We start from the raw sequence: 25,718 nt of genomic DNA on the forward strand, positions 1-25,718 counted from the left end.
TTTCATGTCCTTGAAGGGCAGATCCCCTCTCTTTGTGGTGCTGTCATTGGTTCTGAAAAATCCCATTACTGGTCAGTAATTATGCAAAAATGTGAGCTTTAGGTGCAAAACTGCAGCTGCATCTCCCTCCTCTCCCCCACTCCCTGTTTTCTATTAACAAATGGTTTGCATGTTATGGACCAACACATGTTGCATCCAAAGACTAAGACTTTGGTTATGTTCCTTCTTATCATCCAGATGTAGGAATAAGACCATTGTGGTGTAGTAGTGTAAATAGTTTATTTGATCATAGGCAATGGACAGAGCAGAAACATAACATGGAGTGTTTCTAGAATTACTAAGCAACCGGCGTTACACTAAAGAAAACATGCCAACGTCCTGACATCACCGTAAACTAAGTTTTAGATTAGTTCTTAATCGTTTAAATTAATTTGAATCATTTTCGCCAATTTACTGAAAAAAAAAAAAAATTAATTATTTTTTTTAAATTCTAAAATCTGTTAAAAAAAAAAAAAAACGTATTACGATACATAATTGGCATGTTCTCCCCAGCAGGTAAAAAATCCACACAAGTGTGCAAATGTAACATGTATAGGCAGTTGTACACGAGAAAAATAATCAGTTAAGGTTAAGCCGATGTAACTGTGATCCCCAGTTCATTTAGTTAAATATTAAAAAAAAACAAAAAAAAGAAAACTATAAGTTAAAATAACATTCAGGTTGTATAGCACAGGCTGATGTGACTTCATTATATTTTTAAACAATATTTACATTATCACTCAGCGGCTAAACCGGGAATTTTAAGTATAAAACCAACCGAAAAAAAAAAAAAAGCATAAAAAACTGCACCAACTTTGTAGCAAAATATCTGTACATTTAAAAACAGGTCATCATAAAACTACAGAATATTCGAGGAGAGTCGATTTGGAAATGTTCTGAATGGTCCATTTAAATTAAAATTTAGCAGAAAGAAAAAAAAAATAATAATACAATGTTTTTCAAAAACATTGCCCAGAGCGAATGTTTATCAAACTTTACACATTTCCGGACGTGCAAAATTTAAATTTTTTTCTTTTTCTTTTCCAGTTTTTTTTTTTTTTTTTTTACAAAACGTATCGAATGCGAAACAAAAGTTACGTTGTAATAAGTCTCCTCTCTAGTGGTTAAATACTATACAATTTACTTTCTTTACAATAAACCAGTTAGTTCGCTATCAAAGCCAGAAAGGAACCACGTAGTGATGGTAGGAAATGGAGTCCGTGATGAGTGAAAATTAAACGGTGTTCTGCTGTATGGAATTATCTGTAGTAATATCTTCAGCCATAAAAAGAATTCTTGTGTAGATCAGACTTCTCCAGAGGTTTCTCAAGCTTCTAGCAAACAGTCCGTGAACATTTTTTCACTGATTAATATAATAGACTTGCAATGGTAATTTTGATCCAAGCATTGGATCAATATCGAACAAGTCTCTGTGCTTTTACATGGACCACTCGGTCCAGGACAAAAAAAAAAAAAAGTCGGACATGTGAACTACCCCATAGACTATTATAGGTACGAGTGTTTCTGTGAAAAACTCGGCTTTGAGAAAAACTGGAATCTGAATGAGCCCTAAGGAGGATGGGGTTTATTGCTGCTGTGTTTGCTTTTGCTGTAATACCAGTCACATGTGATAAAAAGGTGTTGAGCTGTTAAAAAAGAACACACCAAAAAAAATCTCATATTGCCCTTTAAAGGGAAATCTCAACTTTTCAAACTGTTTAAATCTATAAACAAACTTTTACTTTTTTTAATCACCTTGTGCTGATTTCGAGTTACGCGGATTTTTTCGTCCTCCAGTCACATCCTGTTGAAATCACACAGATCTGTTAACATCTGAGCTCCCACAATGATTTGCACGGGATGTGACTGGAGGACGAAAAAAGCTGCGCAACTCGAAATCAGCACAAGGTGCTTGAAGTGGTTATCGCGCTGTTCTTCCTCCTGACTTCCTGCTTGCAGTGGGACGGTGCGATCCCGATTAACAGTTGGATCAGTGGTATGGTTGCCACTCTGGTCTGAACTGTGCTGAAAGTTGAGGACGCTTTGCCTCTGCGGCATCGGAGGAGCGCTGGAGCTGGCCAGGTCTAGCGATCCTGCCCCCTTTACAGCAATGCTTACAAACTCTATAGAAAAGAGCTTGTAAGCGCTTGTCTCCTTGCATAAGAAACGGGCCACCTCCAAAGGCAAGGAGAGAGCAGTAAACAATAAAATCAAAAATCCCTCTGTTCTGGAGAACACAGAGGATTTATATATATATATATATAATATAGCCAATTAGAAAGATTTTACAAGCTCTTCACAATTTTACCAATTTAAGAGGTTGAGAATAACCCTTTGAATCCTGGTGCCACGCATGCAGTTCTTCGTACCAACCAAAGCCAATGAGTGTACGCATGTTAGGCCGCACCTGATTTTATATGAAAACTCGTGGATGTTGTGACATGCTCCAGACCTTATTACGGGGCTGCCCTGGAGCGTGTGCAGTGCCTATGGATCTGTATTATGGAGCCTTAGGGACTGCAAGTGCCACCCACCCCCGGTCTTTGGACATGAATCCTTAGGACATAAAATAATTTTTAAAAAAGTATGTTTTTTTTTCTGTAGATTTAAACTGAAATTTAAAAAAAAAAGCTGTGGATCATTTCTTTGAACTCAGACCGCATCACATTCTTCAGCATGCTGGGAGTTATAGTTCCAAAAACACATGCAGTACCACTGTCTGTACCCAGATGCATCAATCAGTATTATATTTGTTAGAAGATGGGAGTAGTAGTTACTTGCTGAGAGAGGCCCCGGCTATTGACATTCATTCAGGTGAGGAAATGACCTCCTCGAGCCTAATACTTAATTAGTGCTAGTAAATAAGTAAAAAAAAATAAAAATAATCATCATCTCGAATGCTGCGCGCTCCGGCCATAATATCGTATAAAATAAAACAAAGCATTACAACACTATCATCTACTTTTTTTAAAGGTGCAGTTTTCTCTTTTTTTTTAGGTCCTTCGCTCACATCAGCCCTTGAATTGTATTGACCTTTAAGTGCAGCGTTAAGCACCGAACCTCATCCGTCGGCGCTGTCTACGTTACACACCGTATGGTCCGTAATGTCGGCGTCATCTATTTACAAACCGAGAGGTGAATCCGACCGCTCGTTCAAGTCGTATGTAACAAAAAAAGGAAAGAAAAAAAAAAAAAAGACGTATTTTACATTTTGGTTAAAAATACTGAGTAACGTATTGGTGTAAAGATACCTGGGCACATCGAGTTGTATTGCTCGGAGCAGGTAGGTCGGATTTAGGCACTTGTTAGCTACGATTGACAATGTACATATATCTGCATGGAGTGGGGGTCCCGGCTCACGTCGTCATCCTGGTTGCAGTCTTTTTTTTTTATCAGTTTGAGCCCTTTGCAGTTTAATGAAGGTGCAGTTAAAGTGGCGGTGGTTGTGCGTCCCCGGCGAGGGATACTGGCCCCTTCCCGTCACATACTAAACGCACGCACTCGCTAGTTTACGAAAAGGGATCTCCCAGCTCATACTGGTAATTCAGCACCATTGACGGAGCGCATGTTCTGGTCGTCGAAGCGCCTCCTTACGCTTCTCCTCACCGCGTCGGCTCTCCTGTACGGCTGGCTTCTAAGATCTGCAAGCAGAGGGGGGGTGTTAAGGTCATTATTCTCTTTTTTTTTTTAAGTTACGTAAGTAAAACAGAGAAGACGTCCGGCAGCCAATCAAAGCAGCTTGTATATAGAGAGGAAAGGAAATTTAGACTGATACAAAGGGGGAGAATCATGTAGAAAGTACCGGTGGATGAGAACAGGAGTAAAGAAAAAGGGGGAAAAAAAAGTTTTTGCATCTTAGACCTTGCTACTTATTTGCTGGGCGTAATGTAAGTTGTGTTTGAATTAATAAGTCCTAAATAATTTAATATTAAAAGGACACCACTGATTACATTTATGTATTCTTATTTGTTCTGGTAAGAACCAACCCTGTTAATAAGTTTGCAGCTCCATTTTCTTAAGCCATACCTGCGGCCACCACTAGAGGGAGTAGTATGCACAATATTTGTTACTGGACATGTAATGTAGAGCAGTATGCACTTATCTCCCTCCACTGGTGACTGCAGGCATCCAGAATTTTATCTTTTAAATTTATATCTATAGAGGGGATTTGGAGCTCTGTGTCGGTATAACAGATCTCTGACCGCATCACTATGAATCAGTATGTTGGACTGGACGTGAAAAGGTGGAGATTAGCTTTATACTGGCCATAGTACTTAAGAGTTTCTTGTACAGGATTAAGGAACTGCCCCCTGATCAGAAACAAGGTTCTAATATTAGATGTTTCCTGTCTTAACTGGATTTTCTGGTTTTGGAAAAACCCAGGCTGCAGTTTATTTGAAAAAAAAAATAAAAAATCAAACAAAATGGCTTTACTCACCCTCCCCAGGTCCAGCACTGAGTCTCTACCACTGCTCCCGACATTTGTTATTGTCTGTATCGCTGACGTTACGTCGGCAGCGCTGCGGCTAATTAGTGAGTTGACAGCATGAGCCGCTGAGCTCACTGATTGGCTGCAGCGCTTTCAACTTGATGTCAGCGTTGCAGACAATAACAGACACCAGGAGCAGCAATGGAGCCTCTGTGTTGGACCTGGGGAGGGAGAGTAAAGAGCATTGTGTTTGGTTTTTTAAAACAAGCTGCAGCCGTGGGACAGGGACAGTAAAACCCCTTTAATCTCTGTTTCCCAAAACCAAGGGTATCATGTGCCCTGTTTGAATGGATCAGGGGTCTTGTATGTGAACTACCGCTCCATTTATTGTCTATGAGATAATCTGGTATAGCACTTGGCTTTCTTCATTGGTCCCACGGACAATGGCGGCGGTAGTGCACATGTGTGACAACCACTCTTCAAAATAGGATACACGGACCACCGTTCTTGTGACCAGTGATGGATCCCAGCAATCATAAATTTGGTCTAACCCCTTCAAGGATGAAGGTTGTTTCCACTTTTACAACCAAATTTCCTTAGATCCAATGCAACTAATATAAAACGTGAAAAAAGCCTATGTGTCGCCATGGCTACAGACTACAAATAAACCACGTGTAGTCGGATTATGCAGTCAGATACTTTAAAATGACTGCTCTTTGTAGTTAGGAAGAAGAAACGAATTGGAGCAAGTAACACGTGACTGCATAACCGCATAACCGGACTTAATAGGGTTTGTATGTAGCCTGTAACCACAAATACACATTTGTAAGCATAGGAGCTGCATACACAGAACGGTAGACTCAATTTGTGGCCTTAGAATAACAATTAATTATTGGTCTATTGGTACATTTCTAAATATTCAGCAGAAGACAATGTAGTCTACATTGGGTTTCACAATGGTGGCCTTTTAATAATGGTGTCAGAAATAAATATCCTACTAAAATGGAAGTCCGGGTGTGACATCCCAGCTGATGCCAAGCTGTGATGCTCTAACACCGGGGGCTAAGGCTGATACGACCCTTGAAATATTTATATTTGTGTATCAGAGAAGGATTAATTATGGATTCAGAATTGATTACCCTAAAATCTACTGCGATACTGTAAAGTAAAGCCGCGCCTCTGATTTACATTGATTCTATAGTCACAAATGTACAAGATGGCCTCTTTGTAGTATATTGCCGTTTTTTCCGCTTTTATTTTCCAGTTTATTATCCATGGACACCATCAACATGCTGCTGTTGACTGATCTCTCATCCCTACTTTAAGGTAATTATGCGCTAAGGAGACTTACTGGGTACTGACGCGTTAAGGTGTTGAGCTTTAGGATTTATTAAGGCGTACCGTTAAAAATTAAATACAGGTAAAATGAGCATAAGATCTATCAACAGCAGCTAGCCTGCTTGATGACTGTTTCCAATCAGAAACTTTTTTTACAAAGTAAAAACTGCTTTTCGAGGACATTTTTAGCATAATCCGTGGCCGTGTCTGTAAGGAGATAACCCTTTTTTTTGGGTATGTTCCGACTGAGTTTATTTCTGTAGTTTTGGGAGCTGATTTTGCACAAAAATCAACAACAAAAAAAAATGCTTCACGTCTGCTTGCAACAAGCTTCCCATTCATTGGAATGAGAAAACGAGATATAAAACATGTTTTTTTTTCGAAAAAAAATGTTTTAACATGTTGGGAAAAGTGTTTTGTAAATTATTTGCTGCCCTTTCCGAGCATAAATTGCAGCAGTATCTGCATATTTTTCCAAATTTGTAATCTTTTTTCTTTTTGTTTTGTTTATTTTTGCAGCAGGGACACCCTAAAAACGACGCCGAAAAACCCAAGTCAAATCCTACTTCAAAACAGTGTGAAAAACGCATTTTACAAAATCTCATGTCTTTTAGGAGCGTTTTTTCAGTGTGGATTTTTCAGGATGAAAAATCCACATATAAACAATCTGTGTGAACATACCCTTTAAAGAGAATCAGTCATCAGGTTTTTTCTCTCAGTGCAGCATAATGTAGGGGCAGAGACCCTGATTCTAGTGATGTGCCACTTACTGGGCTGCTTGCTGCAGTTTTCATAAAATCCCTATTTTTTTCTACTGCAGATCTATCAGTTCTCTAAATGCTGAGCTCTGTATCACCCCGACCACACAACTGATTGGCAGCTTTCTCTGTGCACTGTGCATAGGCAGAAAGCTGCCAATCAGTGGTGAGGGCGGGGTTACATAGAGCTCATAAATATAAAGGACTACATGGCTGCAGGTTTACTAGTCCTTTAGTGATAATCTCCTACCAATAAATCAGTGATTTTATCAAAAATAAAGCAAGCAGCCCAATAAAGGACACATCACTGGAATCAGGGTCTCTGCCACCACATTATCCTGCTCTCAGCAAAAAACAGATGATAGATTCTTTTTAAGCAAAGTCGGCAAAAGAGGCAATAGTGAAATACAACAAAGATGCCACATGAGAAATTACTAACAATACAGGAGATGTTCTCAAATGCGGAGCTTCACTTTAGGTACCTGTCACCTGCACACAGTGGATTGCGTCCGTTGCTAACTAAAGGCCTGGTCGTAGGATTCTGGAGCCAGAGTGCGCCCCAATGGTCTCATTGCCCCATGTTTGGAGACCGTAACTATAAATGAGGGGTCATGTTGGGGGGGATTCTGCTACCTATTTTATATTGAAGCTTAGTGGCTTCATGAGACTGCTGTGTCCCAAACTCCAAAAAAGAAAAAAGTTGGGTAATTTCCCAAATGGCTGGATAGAAAATGACAGGTGGGTTATACTGTATCTTAAAGAGGACCAGTCACTAGGTCATCAGAGGACAGTTTTTGCTCTTATTTTATTCTCACTGCTCCCCTGAGTATTACGATTTAGTTTTTTAAAAAAATCCGCTATACAGTTCCACAGATATGGACCTTTTTATTTAGTGTTACTTTGTTTATAGTCTTTACAAGGGGGCGTGGCTCACAAGATCCCAAGGGGCATGGCTCACAGGATACCAGGGGCGTAGCTCACAAGATCCTCAGGGGCGTGGCTCACAGGATTATCAGGGCGTTGCTCACAAGATCCTCAGGGGCGGTTCTCACAGAATTATCAGGGCGTGGCTCACAGGATCCTTGGGCGTGACTCATATGATGCTCTGCATAATTATCCTGTGTGTACCGCCCCCTTTAGTAAAGACCATAACATTAAGAAATGAATAAAAAGACTCATATCTCTGGAATCGTAGGGCGGATGAGTGAAAGTCACAGCTTTACCAGCTATATGGACTCTCACAATCGGCAGAATATTAGAGTATGTCAGCAAATAGAACAAAAGCTGCCACAACGACTGCCGGTTCAAGTCCCCTACAAGGAATAAAAATGTAGTATAAAAAAATATATATATATATTTTATATATATATATATATATATATATATATATATATATATATATATATATATATATATATAACTTGAATTACACCCCATTTTCCCCAGTTAATATATATATATTTTTTTAAACTTAATTTTTTAGTACATATACACTGCTCAAAAAAATAAAGGGAACACTCAAATAACACATCCTAGATCTGAATTAATGAAATATTCTCATTGAATACTTTGTTCTGTACAAAGTTGAACGTGCTGACAACAAAATCACACAAAAATCATCAATGGAAATCAAATTTATTAACCAATGGAGGTTAATAACACTACACTACAGGCTGATCCAACTTTGATGTAATGTCCTTAAAACAAGTCAAAATGAGACTCAGTATTGTGTGTGGCCTGACTGCCATTAGGTACCGAGATGAGATCCTCAGACGCCTTGTGAGACCATATGCTGGTGCTTTTGGCCCTGGGTTCCTCCTAATGCAGGACAATGCCAGACCTCATGTGGCTGGAGTGTGTCAGCAGTTCCTGCAAGATGAAGGCATTGAAGCTATGGACTGGCCCGCCCGTTCCCCAGACCTGAATCCGATTGAGCACATCTGGGACATCATGTCTTGCTCCATCCACCAACGTCACGTTGCACCACAGACTGTCCAGGAGTTGGCGGATGCTTTAGTCCAGGTCTGGGAGGAGATCCCACAGGAGACCATCCGCAACCTCATCAGGAGCATGCCCAGGCGTTGTAGGGAGATCATACAGGCACGTGGAGGCCGCACACAATACTGAGCCTCATTTTGACTTGTTTTAAGGACATTACATCAAAGTTGGATCAGCCTGTAGTGTGTTTTTCCACTTTAATTTTGGGGGTGACTCCAAATCCAGGCCTCCATTGGTTAATAAATTTGATTTCCATTAATGATTTTTGTGTGATTTTGTTGTCAGCACATTCAACTTTGTACAGAACAAAGTATTCAATGAGAATATTTCATTCATTCACATCTAGGATGTATTATTTCAGTGTTCCCTTTATTTTTTTGAGCAGTGTATTATGATATACAGTTGAAACCAGAAGTTTCCATACAGTATATAAAGAGACACATCTGCATGTTTACCTCAATATCTGATATGAAATCAGAATAAACCTTTCCCGTTTTAGGTCAGTTAGGATTACCATAATGTTTAATATTTGCCAAATGCCAGAATAATGAGAGAGAATGTTTTAAGGCATTTTTATTACTTACTGCAAAGTCAACAGTTTACATACATTTCGTTAGTATTTGGTACCATTGCCCTTAAACTGAATAACTTGGGTCACACAGAACAAGTCTCCTTCCTGAGCGGTATAATGGCTGGACACTCCCATCTTGTTTGTACTTGCGTATAATTGCTTGTACAGATGAACGAGGCACCTCAGGTATCTTGAAATTGTTCCCAAGGATGAGACAGACTTGTGCAGGTCCACAATTCTCTTCCTGATATCTTGGCTGATTTCTTTAGACTTTCCCATGAAGCTACACAAAGAAGCAGTGTGTTTCAGGTGTGCATTAAAATACACCCACCTGTGTGTCTCTAATTAACTCAGATGTTGCCAAAAAACCTATCAGAAGCTTCCAAACACATAACATCATCATACGGGCAGTCCAGAATTGTTTAAAGGCATAGTAATCTTAGTGTATGTAAACTTTTGACTTTACAGTAAGTAATAAAAATGCCTTAAAACATTCTCTCTCTCTCTCATTATTCTGGCATTTGGCAAATATTAAAAATTATGATAATCCTAATTGACCTAAAACGGGAAAGGTTTATTCTGATTTCATGTCAGATATTGAGAAAAACATGCATATGTGTCTTTTTATATAGTGTATGGAAACTTCTGGTTTCAACTATATAATTATTTAACCCATTAGGTTAAACGTGAAGAAAAAAAAAATGAAAATGCCAAAATTTCTGTTTTTTGTCTACTTTTCCGCCGCCCAAAAAAAAATCAATAAAAAGCAATGAGCACATCATATATAACCCAAAATAGTAACAATAAAAACTACAGCTTGCCATACAAAAACAAGTCCTGCCACGAGTCCATGAGTGTAAAAATAAAAAAGTTATGTGTCACCCAAATGACAACGCAAAAAAAAAATTTTTTTTGTGAACTTCTGACATTTTTTTTAACCATTAAAATATAAAAAAATATTCTACAAGTCTGGTATCATACTGACCAGAAGGAAGGATCATATTCCCAGGTCATTTTTAGCACAAAATGAACACTGTAACCCCCCCCCCCAAAAAAAAAATAGTGGAATTGTAACTTTTGGCTTTGGTTTTTAGCCTGTATACCTAAACCTTTCCTATTAGTAGGGGTATGTCGGTCTTGGTGAGACTTATCTCCTCATTATTACACTGACATAAATGCTGATATGATCCACAAAATGGCCGCCCCCACTGTGTGTACCTGACAGGATTGGACTGTAGCATTATGGAACATGACTGCTCTGGCATACAGAGAGAGGAGGAAGCCAAGTAAAAAATAATGCTTGCCAGCTCTGTGTATCCTCCACCACCGGTGTGCTAGAAGAAATCCTTACCCTCGAATGAACATTTGGAAATTTAGTGATATTATTCTTCTTTAAGGCTAAAACAGGAGAAAAACACAAAATGGTGGTTAAATATAAAAAAAAAAATATGGCTGGGTAAGGCAGAGAATGTGAGCGAATCATTCAGTACCTCAGAAGTGTTAGGCGCCAAAGCAAGGAAAACAAGCAGAAAGGGGTAGAAGGTAAGCAGAGCAAGGCAGTGGATAAGATGGCCACCCTATTAGTGGATAAGATGGCCGCCCTATTAGAGGATAAGATGGCCGTCCATTAGTGGATAAGATGGTCGCCCTATTAGTAGACAAGATGGCTGCCCATTAGTGGATAAATGGCCACCTTATTAGTGGATAAATGGCCACCTTATTAGTGGATAAGATGGCCGTCCTATTAGTGGATAAGATGGCCGCCCTATTATTGGATAAGATGACCGCCCTATTATTGGATAAGATGACCGCCCTATTATTGGATAAGATGACCGCCCTATTAGTAGACAAGATGGCCGCCCTATTAGTGGATAAATGGCCACCTTATTAGTGGATAAATGGCCATCTTATTAGTGGATAAGATGGCCGTCCTATTAGTGGATAAGATGGTTGCCCTATTAGTAGACAAGATGGCCGCCCATTAGTGGATAAATGGGCACCTTATTAGTGGATAAATGGCCACCTTATTAGTGGATAAGATGGCCGCCCTATTAGTGGATAAGATGGCCGCCCTATTATTGGATAAGATGGCCGCCCAGTTAGCTCATTATAAGCTTTTATTATCATTATTTTCAGGATTCTCAGAGATATAAGCTGCTTTGAAGATTGGCTCCAGAGAGAAAAATTAATACAGTAATTAACATGAAAAGGAAAGGAAAAAGAACAGTTGTCCCAAGACACCATGAAAGACAAGATGGAAGCTCAGTACAACAGCGGCCGTGCAGTCAGCTCTCACAAAACACGGACGGCCAATGTGACCATCACCGAAGCTCTGTTGAATGAACGCTAAAAATGATGCAAATCTTAAAAGGATTGTGCAGGATAATAAGCATGTGACCTCTTTCTTCTGAGAACAGCGCCACATCCGTCCACAGGTTGTGCATAGTATTGCAGCTCGGACCCATTTACTTCAGTGGAGCTCAACTGCAAAACCAAACATGAGCCATGGATGGGGGACGACGCAGATTTTAGAAGAAAGCCGCCATGTTCTTATCATCCGGTACATCTCTTTTAACACTTTTCAGTTCCAATACAATTCTATATTCTGCACACTACAGGTGCCAGCATGCCCTGACCATCAATATCACGACAAGAATAGTCATCCTTTTATTTTAATTTAGTAAAACATACAGAGAAGAAGGAAGGTCGGTCTATCAATCTTAGTGACCGCCCCGCGGCCGTACGTTACGTGTCTGCCCACCGTGAGATATATCATCTATACATTGTTTTGGAACTGAAAATAATGTCGGAAATATCAGCGGATGGAGGAGAAGACTTCGTGCTTGGGGGCAGATTTGGTTCATGCAGATGCAGTATACACATGCAGTCGTGGGTTACATCAGATACGGAGAGTCAAAGACGTATGAAACAGAAGAAGGAGGAAAAATACCGTAATGTCTGCACGCCCTGCAGAGAATCACACCAAGGCCAGGCGGCCGCCATCACCCCTACACGGTGCTTAGTCCGCTGGGACCCCCAATCGTGTATCCAGACTATAATGACTCCCGGGGGTCACTGGTCACTACTCCAGAGCCATTCCATTTCTGCCCCCCAAAAATGGGATACTAATGAATCTGAAGTTTTTGGGATTCTATGTGCGTGTGAGCCAAAAATACATAAAAATAAACTATTTACTCACTCCTCATCGGCATTCCCCGTACCTGTCCCGTCACCACCGGTCCTTCAATCGCACCTCTTCTCCCTTTTCCTCCTACCGAGTCTTCGGCCACCACCATTGTCAAGACCTCACACGCTGACGAGGTGCAACTCACAAGACTGATGTCAAGGACGTGCGTTGGGCTTCATGTGACCTCATGAGACTTAATCAGCAGAGGTGGCGGAAAAGCCAGAATGAGAAGAAGACAACTGAAGAAGAGCGATCAGAGGACCGAGGCGAGGAGGGAAGTCCGAGGAGATGCAAGTAGAAAAGTTTATTGGTTTTTTTATAACCCCTTCCCAACAGACTCAATTCAGCAGCGTCAAAGACGCTGAGCGGAGTGGTGGGGCGGCTTCTCCACCGCTGCTATTCTACTGCTCTGTGGACTAAACACCGTTTCAGCAAGTGATTTTAGCCAGACCCGCTCTTGGTGTCATCTCTTCTTATACGTATTGAGCATAAAACCAGACGTGTAACACGTCACAATGTTTTACATTTTACAAGAACAATGTGAAAAAAAAATAGCAAAAGTAAATGACCCCCATACCACCACCACCACCACCCACCCAGGTGTAACAATTTGCGTCCCAGACTTTATCTACCTTAGTAATGAAGATATAAAAAAAAACTAATCACATGCGAAGCAGATGGGTGCATGATGGGGCTTATTAATGCAAAAAGGAAAACTAATTTTATTTTTTATTATTTTGTTGACCCAAAAATTTTGCTTTGATTAATGTTCTTAATATATCTGTAAAGTGGTCAGAGCTGTGTTTTTTTTTTCTGACACAGCGCTCCAAATCAACTTCATAGACATAAAAGAGCAACTAAACTTTAATTATTTATTTTTTATAATTTTGTCCAGCAGGGAAAAAGTTCTGAAACTTTGCAAATCACTTGGCATCCAGAACCTGGCTTTTCCCTAGTCTATTTGCCCCAGTCTTCAGCTGCACTGATATCAGAATGTACTCATTTGGAGTACTGATGATGGCACTGAAAGTCAGCACTTGTGTCACTAAGGGCACAGTCATATAAATCGGCGCAAGATCAGAACGCAGATCTCGGGCAGGCCGGCGGCTCTCCTGATCCGAGTGTGACAGCTGCACAGAAATATATAAAGCTGTGACATACATTTTCACTGCCAGCATCTGTACTCCAACTGAGTACGATCTGATATCAATGCTGCTAAAAACAGATAAACAAACTGGGAGAAAAACAGGGGTTTGGAAGCCACTTACATGCAATTCTTTTAAAAGAATGGAGACGAATCCCTTAATAAACTGATACTGACTTTCAATGCTGGACAAAATTACTTATAATGAAAAAAAAATAATGAAAGTTTATTTAATTTTTAAAAATGTACTTACCTGCAGCCACCATTAGAGGGAGCTCACTGCATTCGGTGTCGCCACTGACTTCAATGTATCAACATTCTGCACTCAGCTCCTGAGCTCCCTCTAGTGGCTGCATGTTCTTTTTTTTAATTCAAAAAATATATATTGCTCCAACCACTATAAAGATATATTAAAAAGTTTTAATAATATCCTTTATGGGTGGTCATTCGCTTTAAAGCCCCATTATGCAAAGAGGTTTGTAAGTGGCATGCAATGAGATGACGACGGGGCATCAAAGCTTCATGAAGACAGGAGACGCCCTGATACCCCCTGGGGTGATGCCTAAACATGGAGAAATATATGAAAACCTACAGCAACCTTTTTTTTTTTAAGAGCATCAGGTGTGAAAGAGAATAATTTTTAGTAATGGATTTCCTCAGTGAGAACGGGGTCGCAGAAAAACCGTGAGCCACGCTTGGCTGTTCGGGCGGTAAAGGGCACAGTCTTCAGCACTGCATGGAAGATAATAGCCAGAGAAGACAAACAAGAAGACGGTAAGAAGCTAAGGACTATCGCATTAGTACATGGTTAGTTCTCTGCTGAGGTTATAGGGGACGGTCAGCACAGATACAATGCAATAATAACTATGCCTCATCTCATAGGTCAGGCTGGAAAGATTAATCACAGCAAGTGGAAAAGACATTCAGCGGTTTTGGCAACATTTAAAAAAAAAATAGTCTAGGTTAGTAGAAAATCAACTTTTTTTCCAAAGCACAATGCAAGGTCGTTATACAAAATTACAGTAGTCTCGTGAAAATCAAACATAAAAAGGATGTCTATCTGGCAGTCACCACTAGAGGGAGCTAAAGAGCCTGCTGCATACTGCTTTATTATCAGATGTAATAGATAAACAGTATGCAGTGAGCTCCCTCTAGTGGTGGCTGCACGCAGGTTACTGTTAATGTCGTATCCACAGGATATCCTATAAATGTCAGGATTGCGACTCTGGGACCTCGACCCAGGTCGAGAACGTGCATCTCATGGCTGCTGTGAAGGCACGGTTCTCTCCATTCACTTCTATGGGAGTTCAAAAAGAAGCATCATATGTGTTTTGAACATTTATGTCATATCCTATGGACAGATTTATAATATACCCCATGTTTCACTTCTTCAGCAATGTTAAGATCTTTGCCCATTGTCAGTCAATAGAAGATTTTTTTTGTGGTTCACATTTCAGATATGCTTCGAAATCTAAATCAAAAAGTCGGTGTGAACCTTTCCTTGGAGATTGGAAATGTGAACAGTCTTAGAACTGGCCACAGAGAGAGTTTTATACACATTTATTGTATTTAGTCTGGACGATTCTCTGTGAAGAAAAAAAAAAAGAGTTCTGGGTTGGTAGCTGTTAGGCTCTGTTCACACTATTATCACGGCTTCCACTTAAAAAAAGAGCCATGATGACACCTATACCAGATCTGTTTTGTCTAAGTTCCTGTATTTTTGAAAGCAGTAATAGGGCTTGAGATTGTATGGCTTCTGCCATCAAAAATACTGCAAACCCTGACAGGAAGACAATAATCTCTGTGTAAACAGTGCCTTACCTGCACCGATACATTGTAACGCATTATGTTTTTGCCCCTGATGTGTTTTGAAACCCAGATAACTGGATACAAGAATGTTACCGTTCACTGACAACAAGAAGAGATCTTGAGAATGATGAAGAATTGACTTACAAAGTATATTACAAAAAAAGTATAACTTTTTATATTAAAGAAGCCCTAAAATCAAAGTTTTTATCCTCTTAATATATTGCAGTCATCATATTATTTAGCACTTTGTACTTACAATTGCTCATTTTGCCTTTCTACCCAGTTAATTCTTCTCTTTTCCATTCGGTCTATGACATCATGTGATTAAAAACTGACTAGCTGAATCCTTCTAACCTCTATGTAGAAACAGGAGATCAATTTTCCCTGCATGAGTCATGAATCACTGCAAAAGTCCCTGGCCGGAGGAGGAGGGAGCAGAGCAGCTGGGTCAGGAGGTGAAGAGGGGAATGATTTATGCAGGGAAAAGAGGATTCCTGTTTCTACATAGAGGAGAGAAAACAGAAGAATTAGCTGGGTAGAAAAGCAAAATGAGCAAATGTAAGTACACAGGGCTATACAATATGATGACTGCAATTTATTATGGGGATAAAAACTTTGATGGTAGGGGGAGTGCTTCCTTAAACAATTATATTAAGTTTTTCTTATGTAAGACTGGGCAAATCCATTAATATAACAAACAAAGCTTAGCAATTATTCTGATGATTTTTGCTTAATAGCTTTAAAAACAAACAAAAAAAGCAGCTAAATGTTAATAGATGCAAAATGCAACAAACATCCATACAGTAAATCACTGTTAAAGGGGTTTTCTACTTTAAGAAAAGTGGACCCCAAGCAAGTTCATTTTTTTTATATATATATATATATATATATATATATATATATATATATATATATATATATATATATATATATATATATATATATATATATATATACAGTTATATGAAATAGTTTGGGCACCCCTATTAGTCTTAAGCTTATTGTTTTATAAAAATTGGTGTTTTTGCAACAGCTATTTCAGTTTGATATATGTAATAACTGTTGGACACAGTAATGTTTCTGCCTTGAAATGAGGTTTATTGTACTAACAGAAAAGGTGCAATCTGCATTCAAACAAAATTTGACAGGTGCATAAGTATGGGCACCTCACCAGAAAAGTGACATTAATATTTAGTAGATCCTCCTTTTGCAAAAATAACAGCCTCTAGTCGCTTCCTGTAGCTTTTAATGAGTTCCTGGATCCTGGATGAAGGTATTTTTGACCATTCCTCTTTACAAAACAATTCCAGTACAGTTAAGTTTGATGGTCGCCAAGCATGGACAGCCTCTTCAAATGATCCCACAGATGTTCAATGATATTCAGGTCTGGGGACTGGGATGGCCATTCCAGAACATTGTAATTGTTCCTCTGCATGAATGCCTGAGTAGATTTGGAGCCGTGTTTTGGATCATTGTCTTGCTGAAAGATCCATCCCCTGCGTAACTTCAACTTTGTCACTGATTCTTGAACATTATTGTCAAGAATCTGCTGATACTGAGTGGAATCCATGCGTCCCTCAACTTTAACAAGATTCCCGGTGCAGGCATTGGCCACACAGCCCCAAAGCATGATGGAACCTCCACCAAATTTTACTGTGGGTAGTAAGTGTTTTTCTTGGAATGCTGTGTTTTTTTGCCGCCATGCATAACGCCTTTTTGTATGACCAAACAACTCAATCTTGGTTTCATCAGTCCACAGGACCTTCTTCCAAAAAGAAATTGGCTTCTCCAAATGTGCTTTTGCATACCTCAGCCGACTCTGTTTGTGGCGTGCTTGCAGAAACGGCTTCTTTCGCATCACACTCCCATACAGCTTCTCCTTGTGCAAAGTGCGTTGTATAGTTGACCGATGCACAGTGACACCATCTGCAGCAAGTTGATGCTGCAGCTCTCTGGAGGTGGTCTGAGGATTGTCCTTGACTGATCTCACCATTCTTCTTCTCTGCCTTTCTGATGTTTTTCTTGGCCTGCCACTTCTGGCCTTAACAAGAACTGTCCCTGTGTTCTTCCATTTCCTTACTATGTTCCTCACAGTGGAAACTGACAGGTTAAATCTCTGAGACAGCTTTTTGTATCCTTCCCCTGAACAACTATGTTGAATAATCTTTGTTCAGATCATTTGACAGTTGTTTTGAGGAGCCCATGATGCCACTCTTCAGAGGAGATTCAAACAGGAGAACAACTTGCAAGTGGCCACTTTAAGTAGCTTTTCTCATGATTGCATACACCTGGCTATGAAGTTCAAAGCTCAATGAGGTTACAAAACCAAAAAAAGTGCTTTAGTAAGTCAGTAAAAGGTAGGTAGGAGTATTTAAAACAAGAAAATGATAAGGGTGCCCATACTTATGCACCTGTCAAATTTTGTTTGAATGCAGATTGCACATTTTCTGTTAGTACAATAAACCTCATTTCAAGGCAGAAACATTACTGTGTCCAACAGTTATTACATATATCAAACTGAAATAGCTGTTGCAAAAACACCAATTTTTATAAAACAATAAGCTTAAGATTAATAGGGGTGCCCAAACTTTTTCATATAACTGTATATATATAACATAATAAACAGAGCAGGTACTCACGCTCCCCGGGCCAAGCGCTGGCTCCTCACTGGCATGTAGACCGCTGCGGCCAATCACTGAGCTTAGCAACTCTGCTGATGTAAACAGCAAAAAGCTGCCAATCTTAGTGATTGGCTGCAGCGATGATGCGCCCTTTGGACGTGACGTTACTGATGCAGCCAAAATATCCAAGATCCGAGCAGGCAGGGTGAAGATGTGCTCTGTTTGTTATGTTAAGTATATAAATGCATTTTGGGGGGTCCACTTTTCTTGAAGTAGAATATTTTATTAAGCTGATAACACCGCTTAAAGGGGTTGTCCGATGCTACAAAAAAAACAGGGCCCCCGAAGAAAGTGATTGGCTGCAGTGGTAAGGTGACTTAAAAAAGCGTAGGATCAGAGCAGTCGTGTTAACTTGCGGAAAACACAGACATCTGGATAACGCGATAATTTGCTTATCACTGGAGGGCCGACCGTGGAGACCCCTATTAATGCTGAGAATGAGGTGCAAGTGAATGCTGTACTCCACTATCTCCGACAGTCCCATAGTCAATTCATGTAGTGTTGATGGTGCATTCACTTCAACAGGGCATCATTTAAAGGGGTAATCCGTCTCCTCTCACGTCCACATCAGGAGCTGAGTGATGTCACATCTACAGATATCTATTTATTGGAATAGTACAGGTGCACGATACCTGCCGCTCCCGAATGCAAACCGGACAGATTTCTGTAAACGTGACGTCACCTCCCAGAAGTGAGAAGAGCCAGATTACCCCTTCAAAGCACATGTGTCACCATATTTCACAGCACAAATTGCATACATTATTCAACACTCTCTTAGACCTGATGTGGCTGATGTACTTCCTTTAAATAAAAAAAAAATCCTTGTCAGACAGGCTGTATAATCCTAAAATCAGGTGGACTCTAAAAAATGCTAATTTTAATATTAGACAGGAGAAATTTTCAAAAAAGGATTATACAAACTATTGTGACATGAATGTTCATAGTAAGTACACTAGGCTAAACAGGTCTAAGAGATCTAATAATATATGCAGTTTGAAGTGTAAAATCTGGTGACAGTTCTGTAATAGGAGCTATTTTATTAGTCAATGTTCTGTCCATATGGTTTTAATCATTATATTCAATGTTCCCATGTTGTCTATAATCCGGGGACCACTTATCTTACCTGTGATGATATCTTCAATGGCTCCATCCTTGCCCTCATACACATGTCTGTTATCTTTAACTTGCCTCCTCCTCAGCTCCGCTATCAGCTCCTGCTGCTGCCTCTTAGATTTATGGGAAGGAGACTGCAAGGAAGTGACAGGTAAGTGTCATTATAGGTATATATGTCTATACAGGAGATCAGTCTGAGGGTGATGACAGTATATATGCTGCATATAATTTACAGGTATGATTAATAGTTTGCTGGGGGCTATGTGACTGCTCATTTCCATAGCTAAGCCAAACCCGTTATTTGCCTAAGCATCAGCTGCAATAGAGAAGGGCACTGGCTTAGCTGTTAAAATGAGCAGTCAGCCAGCCCCCGTCACACACAGGGTCGGTCACGTACCGGACACAGAAAGATCTCTCCTATCTCATAATGTGGAGCAAAAATCCATCTACAGCAGTTTAGCTTTGGGTTTTTGTGAAACTGATGCTGATAGCAAACAATCAGAGCTCTGATTTCATCTCTTAAACTGCTCTCGAAAAATGAAGGTTGTGTATATCTATCTGCGATAGTTATGGGAAATGACATTAAGGAGGCTTAGTGTCTTGTCTCTTGCACATGGCTGTACAGTCATTGGTATAAGGAGAACCTTTTGATCCTGCTGGTCCATCATTGCCTCCTGCTCCAGAAGCTTCTCCATGAGGGCCTGCTCCTGTTTTTTCCTATGCTCATTCTCCTCATCAGCCAACTACAAGACATATAACACAAATATCATGTATTAGGGAAAGTACAGAAAACGTATAATCGTCAATATACCAGCACCAATGGGAAAGATCTACTTATCAGCTATGATTATGCTGTTTAGTAGTCTGGAAATTAGTACAAAAAAGGATAGATAGATTAGATGGATGGATGGATGGATGGATGGATAGAATAGATAGATACATAGATAGATATGAAGATAGATAGATATGAAGATAGATATGAAGATAGATAGATATGAAGATAGATAGATAGATAGATAGATAGATACATAGATAGATATGAAGATAGATAGATATGAAGATAGATAGATAGAGGGATAGATGGATGGATGGATAGAGGGATAGATAGAGGGATAGATGGATAGATAGATAAATGATAGATGATAGATACTGTAGATAGATAGATAGAGGGATAGATAGATAGAGAGATAGATAGATAGATAGATAGATAGATAGATAGATAGATAGAGGGATAGATAGATAGATAGATAGAGAGATAGATAGAGGAACGGATAGATAGAGAGATAGATAGATAGATAGATAGATAGAGGGACGGATAGATAGATAGAGAGATAGATAGATAGGTAGATAGATAGATAGATAGATAGATAGATAGATAGATAGATAGATAGATAGTCACCTTGTAAGCTTTCACAAATCTGACAAACACTGGGAAGAATACGGATGGAGGAGTGGTTTTAGGATTTTCACCAAAATACTTTACTGCATCATCAAAGGCATCCTGGAAGAGACACAGGGCAGACGTCAGGGTTTGGGGTCACAGGGCGATCTGATCTGTACCAGAAGATGACCAGCCTCTCCCGCTCAGGTTATACCCTCCACCTCCCGGCACAGGATCCTACATGCTGCAGTCTGGACGTCCGGCATACATACATTTCTATACATGCCACATAATGATGTCCATGGAGAAGCATCTTAAAGGGAACTTCTGTCATTTTCACATTGCCAGGTTCCCTTTAATATTAATCCTCTGGTTACCTGTGAGATTTTTGCATCATCCTGTAATTTCTTCAGCCTGCCTTCGCTATTGTGGATGAATTCTTTCAGCATCACGTTGTGGTCGTGCATGGTGTACTCCCTCTTGGTCAGATCCATCCCTCTTTGAAGTTCCCTTACGTCCAGGAGAACATTTTCAAGAGAGACTATAGTGGGAGCAGATAACAGAGATTCATATACAACAACGGAGTTGACTGAGCTAAGGCTGCTGAATCTGTTATCTGCACTGCCTGACTATGGCCAGCAGGGGGCGCTCATGTTACATTACAAAAAGACAAATACTAGTTTATTGTGCTGTAAAACAATATAAGGGAGAGCAGGAATGAATATAAGGAGGCAGAGTCCTCCCGGCCCCCACTATTCATCGCTGCAGGGTCATGGGGTAGTAAATACTCTGTTTTCTCAAGATTTGGATCCTAAATAGATAATATTATTTTTGCTGCAGATATGGCTCATATCCACATGGTCGTACACACGAGATAATTGTCGGACGATTATTCGTTCAGCAGGCCGCTATCTCTTCAAACGCCTGCTTATATGAGTGCTCAACTCGGCCGGCCGGGAACCCCTTTAAATAGGACATCTCCGCGTCTAGCACCTCACCTGCGGCAGCTTTTTCCACATAATGGAGTTCATTGAAGAAAAGAGCAACCTGGGGATACTTTTCCCGTACCACATTGGAGATATAGTGCAATAAGGTCTGTTTCCTGTCTGTTGACTTGGTGTCCAGAAGCTGTCAATGAATAAAAAGGAGGGAGAAAATACAGCTAAACTTTATTATAACTGTAAAAGACACTAAAAATTAAACGATTTTATAAGAACAAATGATTAATATTCTCCCTGCTTGCAGCCGCCACTAGAGGGAGCTCACTGCATATGGATTCATACAGTTGTAATTGGTCTAGTGGTAGTGAGCACCCTCTTGTGGTGGCTGTGAGCAGTCAGAATCTTATCATTTACCTCTATGGCTTTGTAAAGGACAGCAGGGGCTTTGGAGCTCTGTATCAGAAAAACTGCCAAGCCAAGCTGGGTTATGGACTGACGGCTTTAGCTTACCGGCCCCCATTCCTTGTGAACATATTAATGTGCACTTACCAAGTCTAAGCTTTGAAGTTTAAAGCCGTAGACCGCTCCACGTTTACTGCTGTTCATGTAGTTTCCAAGAGCCAAAATAATCTACAAAAAGGAACAGAAATAGAGAAGATCGGCCATCGCAGAATCCTCGTACAGTCACGATATTCAGACTCTTACCTACCTCTAGGATTTTCTTTAGTTTCTGAGATGATTTAATAGAAACAGATGCGGCAATGATGGCGTGAAGTTGCTAGAAAAAGACAATAGTAATTTGTAATAAAAGTGCAACGTTTCCACATAGTGTATATATACACACACAATCACATGTGTATATATACTGTATATACACATAATATCACATTCATACATATACACAGAATGACATAAAACACTCACAACCCAATTCATGCATTATTTATATTTATACACACAATTACATTCACACAGACACACACATTCATAGACGTGTACACACTCTGTAGTTATACACACATTCATAGACATGTACATACACTCTATACATACAGTACAGACCAAAAGTTTGGACACACCTTCTCATTTAAAGATTTTTCTGTATTTTCATGACTATGAGAATTGTACATTCACACTGAAGGCATCAAAACTATGAATTAACACATGTGGAATTATATACTTAACAAAAAAGTGTGAAACAACTGAAAATATGTCTTATATTCTAGGTTCTTCAAAGTAGCCACCTTTTGCTTTGATGACTGCTTTGCACACTCTTGGCATTCTCTTGATGAGCTTCAAGAGGTAGTCACCGGAAATGGTCTTCACTTCACAGGTGTGCCCTGTCAGGTTTAATAAGTGGGATTTCTTGCCTTATAAATGGGGTTGGGACCATCAGTTGTGTTGTGCAGAAGTCTGGTGGATACACAGATGATAGTCCTACTGAATAGACTGTTAGAATTTGTATTATGGCAAGAAAAAAGCAGCTAAGTAAAGAAAAACAAGTGGCCATCATTACTTTAAGAAATGAAAGTCAGTCAGTCCGAAAAATTGGGAAAACTTTGAAAGTGTCCCCAAGTGCAGTTGCAAAAACCATCAAGTGCTACAAAGAAACTGGCTCACATGAGGACCGCCCCAGGAAAGGAAGACCAAGAGTCACCTCTGCTTCTGAGGATAAGTTTATCCGAGTCACCAGCCTCAGAAATCGCAGGTTAACAGCAGCTCAGATTAGAGACCAGGTCAATGCCACACAGAGTTCTAGCAGCAGACACATCTCTACAACAACTGTTAAGAGGAGACTTTGTGCAGCAGGCCTTCATGGTAAAATAGCTGCTAGGAAACCACTGCTAAGGACAGGCAACAAGCAGAAGAGACTTGTCTGGGCTAAAGAACACGAGGAATGGACATTAGATCAGTAGAAATCTGTACTTTGGTCTGATGAGTCCAAATTTGAGATCTTTGGTTCCAACCACCATGTCTTTGTGCAAAGCAGAAAAGGTGAACGGATGGACTCTACATGCCTGGTTCCCACCGTGAAGCATGGAGGAGGAGGTGTGATGGTGTGGGGGTGCTTTGCTGGTGATATTGTTGGGGATTTATTCAAAATTGAAGGCATACTGAACCAGCATGGCTACCACAGCATCTTGCAGCGGCATGCTATTCCATCCGGTTTGCGTTTAGTTGGACCATCATTTATTTTTCAACAGGACAATGACCCCAAACACACCTCCAGGCTGTGTAAGGGCTATTTGACCAAGAAGGAGAGTGATGGGGTGCTACTCCAGATGACCTGGCCTCCACAGTCACCAGACCTGAACCCAATCGAGATGGTTTGGGGTGAGCTGGACCGCAGAGTGAAGGCAAAAGGGCCAACAAGTGCTGAGCATCTCTGGGAACTCCTTCAAGATTGTTGGAAGACCATTTCCGGTGACTACCTCTTGAAGCTCATCAAGAGAATGCCAAGAGTGTGCAAAGCAGTCATCAAAGCAAAAGGTGGCTACTTTGAAGAACCTAGAATATAAGACATATTTTCAGTTGTTTCACACTTTTTTGTTAAGTATATAATTCCACATGTGTTAATTCATAGTTTTGATGCCTTCAGTGTGAATGAACAATTTTCATAGTCATGAAAATACAGAAAAATCTTTAAATGAGAAGGTGTGTCCAAACTTTTGGTCTATACTGTATATATATATATATATATATATATATATATATATACATATATATACACCTAGAAGTGTGTGTATGAAATTGCAGCACCAAGAAGGAATATTTGTGGAATTCTGGAAATGTCAGGATGGAGACATGATGATGATCTGCAGATGATTTTCAATACATCTCTATTCTTTCAGTCTGGAGTGTGAGCACCACATACAGAAATCCCCGCACTTATTGCCATGGCTGCTATCACTGAGGTTATTAATGGCTGTCTGAGGAAGGCTCTGCCACTGAATGATGTACTTGGGCAAATCATCAAGATCCGCTGCTGGCAGCTTCTGTGTAATCACCGACCAATGATGTCCCGGATGTGCTCGATGGGAGACAAGTCCGGAGACGCTACATGCCATGGTAGCACATTTGGGCCACACTGGACCAGCTACTCATAGTACGAGGAACATGCGTACGGCCTGTTGTCATGTTGAAAAATGTTTCTTAGGACACTTTGATTTGGATGTGGAACCAGTGGTGTGGCCATTTCTCCAATGTAACGCTGAGCTGTTAGCGTACCTGGAATGACTAGAGGCATCTGGCTACCATATACTATGCCACCCCACATCATAACCCTGGAAGTAGGACTGGTGTGACATTCCCCCATGATGTCGTTGCCTTTGTGGTCTCCAGTGCAATCTCCGGCTATCGTTGCATCCAAGTTAAAAGCGGGACTCATCACTGACTAGGACAGACCTCCATTCCAGCCTCCATTGCCATCTTGCTCTGCACCATGAAAGTCTTTGAGAGTGGTGGTGTGAGGTAAATGGACACCTGAAGCTGCACGTCTGGTTCATAGCAAAATGTCGCACAAACATCTTCTGATGGTTTATGTAGACCTTGTGTGACGCTTTAGGCTTGGTATGTAACATCCAATTTGATTTTCAGTACATAATGGATCAATCGTGGAACGGCCATTTCTCCAAAGTGTCCCAGGCCATTTTTCAACACAAAGCCAGGCCACATGTTACTCATGCCACTGTGAGCATCCTGTGTGGCCTAAACGTGCTACCATGGCCTGAAGCGTCTCCGGACTTGTCTCCCAATGAGCACATCTGGGGTGTCATTGGTCGGTAACTGCAAAGGAAGCTGCCAGCTGTGGATCTTGATGATTTGCCCAAGTGCACATATCACATGACGTACTCCTGGTTCCTCAATGTTGTAGCCATTCTAGAATGTGACGAGGTGACCCTACATTGCCTTCACGGTCTTACACTACTTTATGGTGAATACAAATTACGCACTCACCGGCGTCAGCATCTGAATGCTCTCATTGAAGTTGCCGATAAAAGCCATGATGGTCATCTTCTGCATCAGCCTCTCTATCTTGCTGAACTGCATCATAAAGCGATCTTCATCTGATAAGTTCTCCAGAGGCTTCTTCTCCCGCTCGTACTGCCGGAAGACCTTCACTTCAGCCTCCGTAGGCAGAAACCTCATCAGACACTCCACAAAGTCCACAGGTAACGTTTTCAGGTCAAATCTAAAATAACAGATAATGACAAAAATCAGCCAGTAATAACATATATCACAAAGGAGCCTCCTCTGTTATTCCTCCTGGAAAGGTTTGTATAAATTGACCTACACATTTTTACATTCTCAGCACTTATTGGACAGGGT

At 40.4% G+C, this 25,718-nt stretch overlaps 1 protein-coding gene across 7 annotated transcripts in view; it reads right to left on the bottom strand.

Annotated features, from left to right (window-relative positions):
• Positions 1–290: 290 nt before the first annotated feature.
• The window catches only part of FMNL2 (formin like 2), a 235,233-nt gene continuing 209,805 nt past the window's right edge, over positions 291–25,718 (bottom strand). For 2 of the 7 annotated variants that reach the window (XM_073647169.1, XM_073647173.1), the window contains 10 exons: positions 25,347–25,581; positions 22,099–22,167; positions 21,939–22,019; positions 21,447–21,576; positions 20,826–20,989; positions 20,467–20,568; positions 19,712–19,810; positions 19,078–19,201; positions 10,438–10,531; positions 291–3,680 (listed from right to left, as the gene is read on the bottom strand). In XM_073647169.1, coding sequence (XP_073503270.1) covers position 3,680; positions 10,438–10,531; positions 19,078–19,201; positions 19,712–19,810; positions 20,467–20,568; positions 20,826–20,989; positions 21,447–21,576; positions 21,939–22,019; positions 22,099–22,167; positions 25,347–25,581 — 1,099 coding nt within the window. In that variant the 3' untranslated portion in view covers positions 291–3,679. Of the gene's footprint in view, positions 3,681–10,437; positions 10,532–14,062; positions 14,197–19,077; positions 19,202–19,711; positions 19,811–20,466; positions 20,569–20,825; positions 20,990–21,446; positions 21,577–21,938; positions 22,020–22,098; positions 22,168–25,346; positions 25,582–25,718 lie in introns of all 7 variants that reach the window. The other 5 variants (XM_073647174.1, XM_073647170.1, XM_073647171.1 and 2 more) reach the window with 3 other exon arrangements.

This window comes from Phyllobates terribilis, unplaced genomic scaffold (assembly GCF_046119375.1).
Source record: "Phyllobates terribilis strain yellow unplaced genomic scaffold, ASM4611937v1 Scaffold_9__5_contigs__length_417890890, whole genome shotgun sequence".
Lineage (NCBI taxonomy): Eukaryota > Metazoa > Chordata > Amphibia > Anura > Dendrobatidae > Phyllobates > Phyllobates terribilis.